General features: G+C 46.0%; 1 protein-coding gene across 5 annotated transcripts in view; it reads left to right on the top strand.

Annotated features, from left to right (window-relative positions):
- The window catches only part of hipk2 (homeodomain interacting protein kinase 2), a 71,449-nt gene that overhangs the window by 38,234 nt on the left and 19,152 nt on the right, over window positions 1-14,063 (top strand). For all 5 annotated transcript variants that reach the window (XM_069685707.1, XM_069685709.1, XM_069685708.1 and 2 more), the window contains exons 3-5: window positions 10,670-10,793; window positions 11,462-11,581; window positions 13,789-13,875. In XM_069685707.1, coding sequence (XP_069541808.1) covers window positions 10,670-10,793; window positions 11,462-11,581; window positions 13,789-13,875 — 331 coding nt within the window. The remainder of the gene's footprint in view (window positions 1-10,669; window positions 10,794-11,461; window positions 11,582-13,788; window positions 13,876-14,063) is intronic.

Genomic DNA, 14,063 nt, shown 5'->3' on the forward strand with positions numbered 1-14,063 from the left:
CAGTGTAGTACACAATAACTTTGCTTTTCTTTTCTAGCTCATATAGAGACATTAAATGTAGACCATTTCTAACCAGCTAAAAACTCCTCACAGCAGCTGCAGTGAGACGTATCAGCTCCCCCCGCTGTGGTGGACGTGTCCATGTGATAACCAGAAGATGGAATCAGAGCTGACTGAGGCCACAGCAGCAGGAATAACAAAGTCATTCTGTCCATAATAATTGAATCTTCAAGTATGGCTACATGAAAAGGAGAATGCCGTATTGATTGTTGCTGTACAGTAATTGTTTTCCCTCAACATACAATGTATGGCATATTAAACGCCGAGCGTGCCTTCTTTGTTCGTCGACGCAGGGGTGGAGAAAATTATCTCTCTCTGTGGCGACGGAGAGAAAACAGTGCAGGGGTATTGTCATTGAGAGGTGATTAACTGTGACTACACTCACAAATGACTGCAGGCCACTGCTGCCCGGACAAATTAATTACCTGTCATTGTGACTGATTGTTTTTGAAGACTTCTCCTATTATTATGGCTGCTCAGACAAGAGCTCTTTCTGGGTTTAGCCACACATCGGAAACATGAATGCAAACAGCAGTGATGCACCTGTTTCTGATTCATACCTGCCTACATTTGCTTGTTTTTCGAGGGAGAGATGATGGACGAAACATCACAACAAAGGTGTATTAATGTGGCAAAAATACAAAAGCAAACACCTTCACGACAAGGCTCATCTCCTCCAACTGTAACTTTAATTTACAAGTCCTTAAAATCACCACACGCAACAATATCCGTCTCCCTTCGTCAGTCTGAGCCAGAAGACTGGCTCTTGATGAGGCTATGAGACGGGAATGGCCTATTTGTCCAAATTCCTCCCTAAAGCCTTAATAATCCTGCTGTTGTTTCTCTACGTGATGACATTTCTAATTCTTGTCAGGGAAGAATGCAGCGTGGCAAGCGGCGCTGAGAGTGTGTGAAGGCGCAGCAGGCAGGCGGCACGCTGGGGCAGATGAAGGGTCGCGAGTCTGAGGAGGAAGAGTCGTGATCGGTGGAGGCCTCACCTGTCCCGAGAGGACGTCCTGAACGACACAAGAGCGTGTGTGTTTAGGGATATGTGTCTTCTACGTGTTAACATGTATGATGATTATTGTGGCAGATTAAACCGGGGGTCAACCATTGTGCTGGATTAAGATCTGACCACATCTTGGTGACAGTCCTGATCAGCCTCCGTCAGTCTGTCCTCCGCTCTGTAATTAACCGTGAGCCTGCTGCACTCCGGGGACTCTCTGAAACACACACATGCAGCACGGAGAAACCCTGCACACCCAGACAGGCACACACCGAGGCAAGCGGAGAACGAAGAAGAAGAAGGAGGAAGCCAGCAGGTCTCCTGCTAGTGTAAAATTTGAGAGAGAGATGTGGAGCTGCTCTATAGGACCTGTGTGGGCTTTAGTTACAGCTCTCTGCGGCCCTGTAGCTCGGCGTGAGGCAGCGCAGCCTTGGGCACCGAGAATTCATGTCACACACAGCAGAATTTGATTAGGCAGGAGATGGTATTACTGCCCGACCGGGTGGGAGGAAGGAAGACGGTAGTCAAACAAGGGATAGTGATAGAAAGAGGGAGGGGGGATGGGAGGAGGTTGGGAAATGTAGCGCATGTACTGTATGTCGGAGCATCCCGGGTGGGGGAAAGGTGGAGGGGAGTTTTTCAGTCTGCTTGCAAATGTCTCCCCCATGTGCTCTTTCACTTTCCCCAGAAATAAGGAACTAGTCAAGCAGAGCATCTAGGATTGAAACTGTGTGTGTGTGTGTGTGTGTATTAAACGGCAGGGAGACGTATGTCATTACGGCGGTAGGACGGCGCCCCCGCAGCTCCTGGCTATACGTTCTCAGGCGCCGCTTTCAAATGGATTTCCAGCGTCTGTTGTTTCACCACACATCCAGCAGCTACCGGCCAACCACAGCGACTGTCCCCCTCTTTCTCTCGTCTCCCCTATCACCTCATCTCTGTCTGAGTCACCCTAAATCAACAGGATGGGACGTATCGGTGCAGAGCTTAGCAATTTCTTGCCCAGGACTAAAGTAACTGCTGGAGGAAACTAGATAATGGAACGACAATAATGTCCATCAAGCAGAGAGAGCAGCAAATACAGACGAACCACACGAGAGGGAGACGGACACGCAGATGAGATTGTGATCTGTTTGGCCAGAAGTTAATGCCATACTGGGATTTTTTTACTGGAAGGCTGCGGTACAATATTATGATACGATACAGTCTGATGTTTTGGATGTGGGCTCTGGGCTGCCCAAGAAAGAAAGGTCTCAGTCTGGCTCCCTGGACCCCTCGTAGTCTCTACTTTACTGAAGTGATCGAAGCTTCAGTTTAAGCGTCCCTCAAACTCATCAGACACAATCTCCTCTGCCTGACTGCCCGCCTGCGCCCGTCTGCAGAGTGTGTTTCGCTGCCCGTTTTGCCGCTCTGCTGTCTGTTTGGGTGAGCGTCTCAGCCGTGGTGACAGGCTTGCCAGCTGGTTAAGCCGGTCGACTGAGTGACTACACGTTTGAATGTGTTATCGTCTGTCTGCTTTTCTGCCTTTAGTTTGGCATTGCCCCCTTCCTAGCAGGCGCTCTGTGACCCACATTTCTCCTCTGGGCTTGTTGACAGTGGGTGACTAACAGGGTATGAGGGTGCATCCTTCTGAAGGGTCAACAAGACAATCTAATACTTTCTAAGGAACTTTCTATCAAGAGATATCAGTTTTCCTTCCAGGATGTGATGTTAATCACTCATTATAATTAATCCACTAAAGTCGTATTTTCATGGAGACTCCAGTCTGACAGAGCAGAGCTGTACATGCCTGAGGGTTGGGTCAGTGTCGGCACAGTGGCTGGTAGACTGGCCTAATACTGTCTGACTGTCGCTCCTCCATCCTAATAGGGCAGGAGAGATGTGAGGCTCCATCTCTGCGCCCCCTACATCTCCTCTCCAGGCTGTCTGCACAGAGAGCGTCACTGTATGACAGAAACCCATCATTTACCCATCGCAAATCCTTCCTGGCACTCTTTTTCTTTGACAAGAGAGTCTGAAGGGACAGAATATGTGCGTGTGTGTGTGTGTGTGTGTAGGTGGATGGGTGTTGATTAGGAGGGCATCCATCTTCCATTGTTGTGCCCACCCCACCCTCTCTGTCTTTCCCTGCCTCATCTCCGCTCTGTCGTTTTCCCTCCACCTCCACCCTGTTGAAAGCGCTCTGTCCCTTTGACCCTGCACCAGGCGGTGGGGGTGTAGGGGGCAGTGCAGGGAGCTGGGGAGTGCCCGCTGGTTGCAGGTGGAAATGAGATGTATTACTTATAGGATCAGCGGCATGCTGGAGAATAATAATAACCACAGGAAAGAGGTAATTACCACACGGGAACGATGAAGCGCTGCATAGACGTCTAAACGAACAACTGAGCGGAGCTGTAGCTGCACTCATTGTTTGGTTTGTGTAGTTGTTAGCGTTGCTAATGGAAGCTGTGCGAGCAGAGGGAGAAGAAAGAGAGAGGGCGGGAGGAGAAGGGCGCTGCACTGCCTCTCCGAGGGGGGGAGAAAGTCTCCATAGCAGCCAACGTATCGGCAGGCCAATAAAATATGTGTTTGATGTTCTTTGTTGCCGAACAGGAAATCGGATATGTTATCTAACATTTGTGAAACAGCTTGCGTGTTGAGACATAGGGTGATGCCATGTGAGAGAATGTGGCATATCCTGTGTGCTAATATTGACCGTGCCACGCTGTGACGACAGGGCTCCATGTGCCATGTGTGCCTCGGTCACAGTGGTGGCTGTCTGCCCACTGAATATGTCATCATATAGATCCCTCAAAAACCGGAGGAGTTCAGTGTGAGATGTTGAGACTGGGAGAGGAACAGGCTCCACCTTTGAATGTGTGTCAGCTTTAAGTCACAGTTTGGCCCCTCTGAGGCTGCTGAGCTGAACTTCAGGTGGTGCTGCCATGATGCATTTTAATCACCTCAATCACAACTTCTGTGAAAGTTAAGTTGCCAATATGTGTTTGCATGTTTGTCTGTAGCAATTTGCACAGTTATGAAAGTCCCAACCTTTTTTATTGACACTCACTCTGTCCTTCTGTAGGCTTTCATTTGCCCTGTTGTTGCATCGCTACACTCACAGGGAATGTTAATACTTTTACAGTAAAAACAGCGGCAGCCTCGTCAGCGCTTTCGCTCTGCCGTTTTCTGAGAGGCAGGGAAAGTGAAAGAGAGAGGGAGGCCTGTTTTCAGGACCTTGAGCAGCAGGAATGTCGTCCATGCTTCGGGAGTGAGACAACATTTCTCAAGGACTGTGTGAAAAAGTATGCCTTGTCCAGATACCCCACACACCCCCACCCCTTCTCCAACCCTGAACCACCTGGAAACCAGTCTTTTAATTTAAACGCTGTCTCCAGTCTCTGCCTACATTAATGTGCATTTACATGAGCACTGCTGTGGCTGGTTTGTGCACCATGCTGCAATTTCTGATGTGATGAAGGCAGGTGAAGTGGCTGGGAAGCTATATGCATATGTGTGTGTGTGTGTCTTGGGTGGGGGCGTGTTCCTGTGAGCCACAGGTGCGCGGTATGGGATGTAACTCTGCACATTGATTTCACAGTCAGCGACCACCGTGCAATATATCTAGAAAAGTGTTTCTCTATGGTGCATCTTCAAAGAGGCTGTGGAGGAACCTTAGAGGGCATGAATATGTAGATGAATACCCCGGGGGAGGAGGGGAGTCATTCACGGCACCAACCCGAGCCTTTTACATTAGGCAAGGGGAGAGCGTGGGATGGAGAGAGGCGAAGAGGCGAAGAGAGGGGAGGAAATGGAAAGAAGAGCAGAGATAGAGGGGGGAAAAGTTAATGGCACGCTCTTTTCTCATGAAGTGCTTTTTCCTGTTCGCTCTGGACAGCTATCTCTCTCCCCAGCAGCACTGTGTCGTAACAGCACGCCAGTATCTACCAGTATAAGATCTTATTTACCAGTAGAGATGCTAGTCTTTACTTACTGTATAACTGCTGCCTGCTTATTGAATAAAACATAGTTACATAAGGGTCTATGATTAAGTCTCTGAAACGGAAAGAAAAGAGATCAAATCCATTACCACTGACTGGCTGACCTGTGTGTGTGTGTGTGTGTGTGTGTGTGTGTGTGTGTGTGTGTGTGCTGTGCATTTATATGTGTGTAAATGCTGCAGGCTTCCAGGGATCCATCAGTCTCCCGTCTGGAGCCAAGCTAAGGGAAGGTCAGCCTGATGGATACATCCTGACATGCACACAGCCTGTGATGTCAGCTGTGTGTGTGTCAGTGCGAGTGTGCCTGCGTGTGTGTGTTTATGTGTGTGTGTGGGCTGGCAGGCACGGTTCAACAGAGCAGAGGGCGGACAGGCGAGCGGGGAGGGAGCCTAGCCTGGCCTCGGCGCCCTACTTTGAGGGCTTGGAAGGGGGTTTAGCTGGCAGCGGGGATGTAAGGAGGGGGTGGAGGGTGAGGCAGGGTGAGGTGTAGGGGTTGGCTGCACTGGCAGAGGGGGTGGGCGGAGGGGCCGAGGTGGGCTGGGGTGGCAGAAGAAAGGCTCCATTCATGAGTCGTGCCATCTCTGGATCCCAAGGGGACTGGGGCTCATCAATGACCAGGCCAGCTGGGAGGATGTCAGCATGCAGACTCCCTCCCTCCCTCCATCTCTCTCTCCCACCCTCCCTCTCTCTCTTTTGTCAGGGGCCAGTGCTGTCAGAGCCACTACCCCGAACACTGAGGCCTCTCATGCAGTTTGGTCCCTATTGAACTCCAGAGAAAGCCTCTGGCCTGCCGGTGGTTTGCACACCGTCTGTACAGTATGTGACATATACGGTCTGCAGCGAGAAGCCCAGCACCACCCTCGGAGAGGTCTGTCTGTGGTAGCCATGCCAACTGGAGATGAGCGAGGTGGGGTGCAGCTTAACGGGTGATAAATTGGCAGTGTCAGCTGAATGTAGCACGCTCAGATGGTGTGTCCAAGCTCCTCAGTTCTGGAGATTGCCAGGTGACAAGAGTGAAGGTTTTGGTCACACTAGTGGTGAGGCTCCATAAACACATGTGGACACCAGGTTTTCCTCTAGCGCCATCATGAGGTAGAGAAGTCTAATATGCTTATGAATTGTAAAAAAGACAACAATCATTTGGTCAAATTTAGATTTTTTAGCGCTTTTCATGCAGCAAATGTTAGTCTGCTCAGAAGCTAAGCATTCTGCTAGCATGATTGTTGCTAGCATGACTGTTCTATTAGTCTTGTACGTTCTGTGGCCCAAAGAAAGACAAGACTGTAATGTTTCTAATGTTTTTCATTTGCTGTAATTTTCTGTTCTTTGATGTTTTAAGTCTTAAAATTCCTCCAAATTCTGTAAACACAACAGTGAAGAAACATGCGACTGCTAAACACCTGGACGATTGTGTGCTAATTTACCTGCGACAGAGATAAACTAAAACTAAAATCTCCCTATTTGCATGAGTTGTCAATATTTCTCTACTACTCTAGGAAGGAAAGGGGGGCAGGAAAGGAGTGAGGTTACTGAGCTGTGCAGATGTGTGCGCTGTTTATCACTGCCAGTGAAAGCCTGCATCAGCAGCAGCTGCGGGGCGCTTTGCATGTTATGGAAGCGGTGCATTGGCAGGGGCAGATTTGCATTTGTGGTTTTATATCATGAGCAACCAGCTTACTCTCTTTCTCCTCCCTCCTCGCTTCTCTCGCTCTCTCTCACTGTGTCTCTCGGGCTGACGGGGGGCGCTTTCTCTGAGAGGCAGAGGAGCCATGAGAACAGGCTAAGTAGAGCACTGGAGCATAACCCAGGAAGGTTCAGGCTAAAATGGATCCAAGCATAACATCAACACTAGCAAATCTCCATCACGCACAGGGGCAGAGTCCATGTGGTGGAGGCGTGCAGATACACATTTGCATAGGCTGAAACGAAAGACTTCGTTTTAAAGAAGCTCAGATGACAGAAGTTTTATGACCCGTCTTTGATATCAGACATGACGCTTGTTCAGGCCTATTTTTAGTTTAACATGTTTCGAAGCTACATGACAGAATGAAGAGAAGTGACTGCTGCTGGTAGTCACTTAGTTCGGTGTCTCTGTATAAAAAGGGGGTAAAGTTGAAGGTCCTGCATGTGTCGGCAGCAGTCACAGTGATCTGAAGGACCGCCTGATGAAAGGTTTCCTGCGGCTTTCATCTCCACAATGTGGTTTGATGGCGAGAGTTTCCTCGCAGCTGAGTCAGAAAACAGCAACATGTTGTGAGAACAGCGTCACGTTTTGCAGCTTGCAGTGGTTCATATGTATTTTTGTTTTCTCAAAGTCAAATGAATTTTGAGAAGTCGTGCAAATAACCAGGTTTATTGTGTAGAAGTGTGTGAATCCTAGCAAATGCACCACAAAGCTAGAAGTGTGTTGGTTTTTTATTTTAAAAATATTGCAGAAATCTGCACACCCAGCTAGCAGGGAACGTTCCCATAACATTGCTAACATTACCGACAAGTTCTGATTATGTTTGAAAGAAAACACTTTAATCTAATATTCAAAAACATTTGAAGGATGTTTATCATTTCAAATAAAGTTCTTGTAACGTTAAAGCATTGTCTCAATGTTACATAAAAACAAAGGTAGAACATGCTCACTGCAACATGCTGAGGATCTTTTCAGGATGTTAGTACAGCCTGAACTAACAGAACGTGATTTTTAAAATGATCCTGAAATGTTTGAACATTCTCACAGCAACTTTCTGAAGATGTTTTCAGAGAACGGGCTCCTGCTATTAAAAGGAACATTCTGGGAACCAAATCAAAACTTCCCGGTCAAAACATTAACAGAACATCGCACGTAACATTCTCAGAACGTTCTTGGAACAAAACATTTCCAGCTGGGCAGAGTGTGATCAGCAAAGAGTTTAAAGCACAAACAAGATATTTTAATGTATGAATAGAATCCTCTTGTTTGAGTTCTGTAATGAAAGTGTGACCAGTGAAACGCGAGTCATGCTAACAGGCTGTTAGCTGAGGATCATGCTGACCCGGGTCCTGGTGTACCTCTCTTCTCTCTCCTACCTTCAGACCTGGCTGTTCCCTCTGCTATCGCCTCCTAGCAGGCTCCTTTATGTGTCTTTGGCAGCCCCTTGATAGACGTCTCGGCTCATTGTGTCTGATGTGTCTTTGTATTTCTGTGTAATGGTGCCCTAAGATACTGTTGCCAGAGTGTTGTCTTGGTGTCTGTTCCCCTGCTGCCCTTGAGACCCCAATAAGCACCTCCTGTGACAGGCGATGTTCACTGAGCGATGCTGTCTCCCACTCATTTGCTCTATTTGCATCTCTGCCTTCTTCTTGTTCTGTACATTCTCTATGCTCCCGGTGTCCTCTGCCTTTTTATATTAGACATATCTCAGTGTACGCCGAAGCGCCTGTGCCCTCTTTTCACTTTGCTTTTTCATCAGCGAGCTGTGAATAGAGGGCAGAGGGCTACAGTCAGAAATATGCTTTTACTGTAAGTATGTAAGGTATGTTTATTCATTCTCCTTCAATCCCCCCAGCTGCCCTCAGAGCGCTCACCATCGCCCCTCTGCAGGCCTATAAAGCCCCATAGCGTCCCCCCATGCTGTTTTCCACATTCTCTGTTTCCCTGGTACCTTCAGTTCCAGCGGGACCGAGGCCAGCTCCTCTCCCTGCCAGAGCCCGCCCAGGCTAAGGGGGGGCCCTAGCCTAGATACCATTGTTACGGCAATCAGCACTCCATGCTATGAATGAGAAACTTTACAAGATTAGCCTTAAGCTCCTGTGATCATGCTGCTAATATGTTATTAATAGATAGAGTTTCAGTATCAGCAGTCCAGGCTTGTTTAAAATTAGAGAAAGGACAAGGACTCTGCCTGTTTTTGTATCTGGAAGTGAATAAATATCACTAAATAGTAACATGAAAAACACCCCAAACCTGCTGAAAGTGCTGTGAACGTTAGCCATTTTTCTGTTGAAAAGACGTTAAAACTGGTTCAATAGTGAAAGTTTTCACCGACTGTTTGAAGACGTTTATTAAACGTCAGATTTCACCTGCTTCTGTCGCAAGTTGCATCTTATATTTAGCGGCTAAAATGATTGTATAAGTGAGCAAAACATTATTGCAAACATAAGTGGAGTTGCATTGACACACTTGATCACCTACGTCAGCATCCAGAAGTCGTTCTGCCTTCTTAGTCAGAGCTGCACAGCCTAAGTCCCTGCACATGCTCAGTCTTCTTTTTTCTTCTTCAGTGGAGAATGTTCAAAACTGCTCCCTTAACGATGTCTCCGAATCTTCTTGCGGCTGTGGCTCAGCGGTAGAGTTGGACATCTTTCAATCAGAAGGTCGAAAGTTCGATCCCCAGCTCCCTCGGGTTACATGTCAAAGTGTCCTCGGACAAGAAACTGAACCCGAAATTGCTCCTGGTGGCATAGCCAACGGGTATGAATGTGTTAACTGACTGATTGAGAGTTGGGCATTGTAGGTAGCAGCCTCGGCCATCAGTGTGTGAATGGGTGAATGTGATATGTAGTGTAAAAGCAGCTTTGAGTGGTCGCAAAGATTAGAAAAGTGCTTTATAAGTAAAATGTGTTGAAATTACGTCTTTGTGTAAACCAGATTTAACCCACCGCTGCAAAATGACTTTGGAGATATGCCGCTACAGTCATCACTTTCGTCACCCTTTCAAAGCTACAATGAACGAATGATCAAACTTTTAACCGTATTGTAACCGTATTTAGCAAGTTGAAAAATGTTTGAAATTAGATCTTAGACGTTCAGACCTGATTTCAGTTGGTGCTCACTGTGTGGTCACTGTAGCCTCGTCTCTCTGAGCCTCGTTTTCAGTCTTTCTGACATGATATAAAACATGTTGAATAAAAGTTGCTGTGGACTGCAGCGCTGCTCAAATAACTGAAACAATATTTCTCCTTTTTTATCAAATAAAAGATATTTTTCTCTACTTCTCCTGAAATGATCCCTTTGTGTATTACTGTGTGTATGAAAGCCAGCGTCTAGATATCCAGCATTGTTCTCAACTCAAACGCAGCTCACTAAAAGCCTGAATGGAGCCGACTGCATGCTCTTCTGAATATGTTTTTGTTTTTATGGTGTAATAGCTTATATTTTAAACTCTGCATATATGCTCCTCCACTTCTACACAGTCACTGTGTCTGACTGATTAGGGATGGGGTTCTGTGATTGGTGCTCCTGCAGGGTCAGTTTTCTGCAAGGTGATCCCTTGAAATCTGTCTTCTGACCATTAATTAAACGGCCTCTCTTGGTGTGAAACAGTGGAACAGTGACTGTGTCTGGGTGCAGAACCGTGTACTTCTGTGTGCTTGTTTTCTAATTACATTAAATTGGCTTTGGGAGGGTTGTTACAGTTTGTGGACCGTCTCCAGCTCACTTCTTGGTGTTCAGCTTCGATTATTTCCCCTTCAGACCTGTGCAGTACACTGGGCCGCTCTCCATGATGTCAGAGGAAGAGAGAAAAGAAACTCTTGACAAAGCTTTGGCAGATGTGACTTAATTTTGGAAACTGTAATGCATTCATGTTACAGATACGATGTGTCTTTTTCTCTGATGTCTAACCATACCTTGTGTTTTTCCTGCCTTCAGGGCTCCAGAGATCATCCTCGGCCTGCCGTTCTGTGAGGCCATAGACATGTGGTCCCTGGGCTGTGTGATAGCTGAGCTCTTCCTGGGATGGCCCCTCTACCCCGGAGCCTCAGAGTACGATCAGGTAACACATAATGGCGGCTTGGACCTTCAGACTGTCTCCTGACCCCTGAGCTGCTGTGATTGTGTGTGTTTGCATACCTATGAAACAGAGTCAATGTGCAGTAATGGAAATGTGTATGCATTTATGTGTGTTCTCTTTCATAAGTGTGTGCTCGTGAGTGTGTTCAGGGGGCCGGGATGCCTCTCCAATCCCCCTGACAGCCCCTGATGATTCTTGCGCAGCCTCCCTGTTTATCTGAACAGATGCCACAGAGCCACTTGTCCAATTAGCGCAGCCCCTGTGCTCCAGAGCAAGACATTGCCGCATTCCCCCCTCACTATCAGTCAGACGAGGCTCAGTGGGAAAACCTTGAGCGAGTTGTGCTCCATCACTGAACAAGCTCGCCTGATTTTTCACAAGCCCAAAAACTTAGCAAAGTGTCTCATTTACAAGTCTCAAATCAATCTCAGACTCTTAAGCTGAGGTCATGTAGTGGTGCGCTGCATATTTCAAGTCTGGAGAAGTTAAAGTTTCTGAAGTGCCAAAAGAATATCCATCCTAAACTTTTTACCTTTTCTGTCATCGGCAGGAAAGAATCACAGTGTTCCCCAATTAAATGTGACTGATGGTTCAATCATGCATGTGGTGTAAAAAATCTCAAATGTATGTCTTCATTTTCTCTCGTGCAGATCCGGTACATCTCTCAGACACAGGGGCTGCCTGCAGAGTATCTGTTGAGTGCAGGGACAAAGACCACCAGGTTCTTCAACAGAGAAACAGACTCCACCTACCCTCTCTGGAGACTTAAGGTACACAAACACATGCATGCACACAAACACACAAACTCCAAGCTGGTAGCATCAAGAACAACTTCTAGGTACATCTGTCATTTATATTTGAGAAGCTGTGTCCACACTGTGTGAGGCATGATCCACCCTGCTTCTGTCTGTAAACAAAATGAGAGAGTCAAGAGAGGAGAAGTGATCTGTAAGAGACAATTTAGCAAGTGGAAGTCCAGCGTGATGAATGCAGCTCAGGAAGGTCAGAGCCTTTCTTTACCCTCTTTAACTAAGATGAACATGTGTGTGTTACACAGCGAATGTACGCACTGAGTTCATGACCGCATCGAGCTGCAAATACCGATCCATCTCTGCAGGGTATGCCAACGTTTTCACTGTGCCTGCTCTTTCAGAGACCCAAGTGTATTTGTTTTCTTTGAATCCCTGTGACATACCGCACTGACAACAACTGATGAAGACCGGCCTTCAGTTAAGAACATATAATAACACAGAGTTCATAGTGTACATGCTGCCACGCAAGCTGCCCATGGGCTGTTAGCAGCTGTCAGGTGAAAGTTACGCAACTTTTCATGTTTTAGTTGGAATTGTTATTTATTAGTCCTCTCAGAAGAAGTGTTTGACCTATTGGCTTATGGGGAATTAAACCACATTATTATTTCAGAGTTCCTGAAGGTAAGTCTGAACAGCAGCATTTTAGGGAAGACAAAGAGATGGATTAAGTAAGGGGTAATGTTTTGGCGAAATGGAACTCCGACAGGGTGAGCAGGTCTAGTCTCACCCTGAAGGCACACACTCACGACACATTATCCCGCTTATTACACAACTACCTACTTAAGAAATATATAATCTGACACAAAACATTGATTTGGAAATGATTTTATTAATTTAAAAATGATTATATTTCCATATTCTGTTTAAAAATAGTCTGTAGCCTTCTAACCTAGCTAAGCTAGCTGTTATTTCTCACATTAAAATGAGCTAAACTAGCTGTTATCAATCACATTAAAATAAGCTAAGCTAGCTGTTATCACTCACATTAAAATAAGCTAAGCTAGCTGTTATTTCTCACATTAAAATGAGCTAAGCTAGCTGTTATTACTCACTTTAAAATGAGCTAAGCTAGCTGTTACTACTCACATTAAAATGAGCTAAGCTAGCTGTTACTACTCACTTTAAAATGAGCTAAGCTAGCTGTTACTACTCACATTAAAATGAGCTAAGCTAGCTGTTACTACTCACATTAAAATGAGCTAAGCTAGCTGTTACTTCTCACATTAAAATGAGCTACGCTAGCTGTTACTACTCACATTAAAATGAGCTAAGCTAGCTGTTACTTCTCACATTAAAATAAGCTAAGCTAGCTGTTACTTCTCACATTAAAATAAACTAAGCTAGCTGTTATTACTCACACTGAAATGAGTGTATCCTTCAGTTTTTACATCGTTTAACCTTTATTGGTTTCTCTCCGCTGTTTTGTCTCTTTTCTTTTTTTCTTTTGTAAACAGACTGACGTCCCATTTACCGGACTTCTTTTGTCGGATTGATATGATTACAGTTAGTCCTCCGGATTGTGTGAACAGTCTGTTATTGAGAAATAGCAGACCTCAGAATGTCAGTCAGAACCAAGTATTTAACACAGCCGTGTAATAATAGCATGTATTGGAAACCGCTGATGTAACTCGTCATGGTTTTCTAGTGCACTAAGCACGTGTGGAAAATCAAACTTCAAGGCACCCGTACTGAAAGGGAAACTGCTCAGCATTTATATGACCCTGCCATGTGTTTTTATATTACAGCAGCTGTGTTGTGTTGCTGACTAATTAATAAATATCATGTGTTCAGTCAGGAGGTTTCTTTTGTCAACACAGATATGTTTTATCCTTTGAAAATGTCACATATGTTTAGACTTGTCTGTTAATTTTCATGTAGTATACGTGAATGTGTGTCCATGTGCACTTGTTGTGTGAAAGGTGTGTGTGTGTCTGTGTGTGTGCGTGGTTTAAATTGTGCATATTGCCTCAGTGATGCAGTCCCCCCCACCTTCCCTGGCTGTTAGATGAGTGTTTGTGTGCTACCCCAGGGTTGCTCAGAGGGCAAGCCGAGTCCTGCTGCACATCAACAACAAGAGGCTGTAATGAGCCAAATGTAAATAGTGCGTTTCCAGAGGGGAAGTGTGATGGGATTTGAGAGGAACATCTGGTTCTTGTCTCCAACAGACTCCAGAGGACCACGAGGGTGAAACGGGGATCAAGTCCAAGGAGGCTCGCAAGTACATCTTCAACTGCTTGGATGATATGGCGCAGGTATGCTTGTTTCACTATAACAAAGCACAAGTCTTCCATAAACACAAACTACACAACCACAACCCCCCTCATATCGATAGTTTCCACTGAGGAGTTTGCTCATGTGCGATCCATCACATCCTGAGAATTATCAGTCAAATATTTGAAATCCTTTAAAATATATATCCTGCCGAGGCCTGATCCCCAGA

Source organism: Semicossyphus pulcher, unplaced genomic scaffold, assembly GCF_022749685.1.
Source record: "Semicossyphus pulcher isolate SPU_LCO1_2020_fin unplaced genomic scaffold, fSemPul1.0.p SCAF_8, whole genome shotgun sequence".
NCBI classification, from domain to species: domain Eukaryota; kingdom Metazoa; phylum Chordata; class Actinopteri; order Labriformes; family Labridae; genus Semicossyphus; species Semicossyphus pulcher.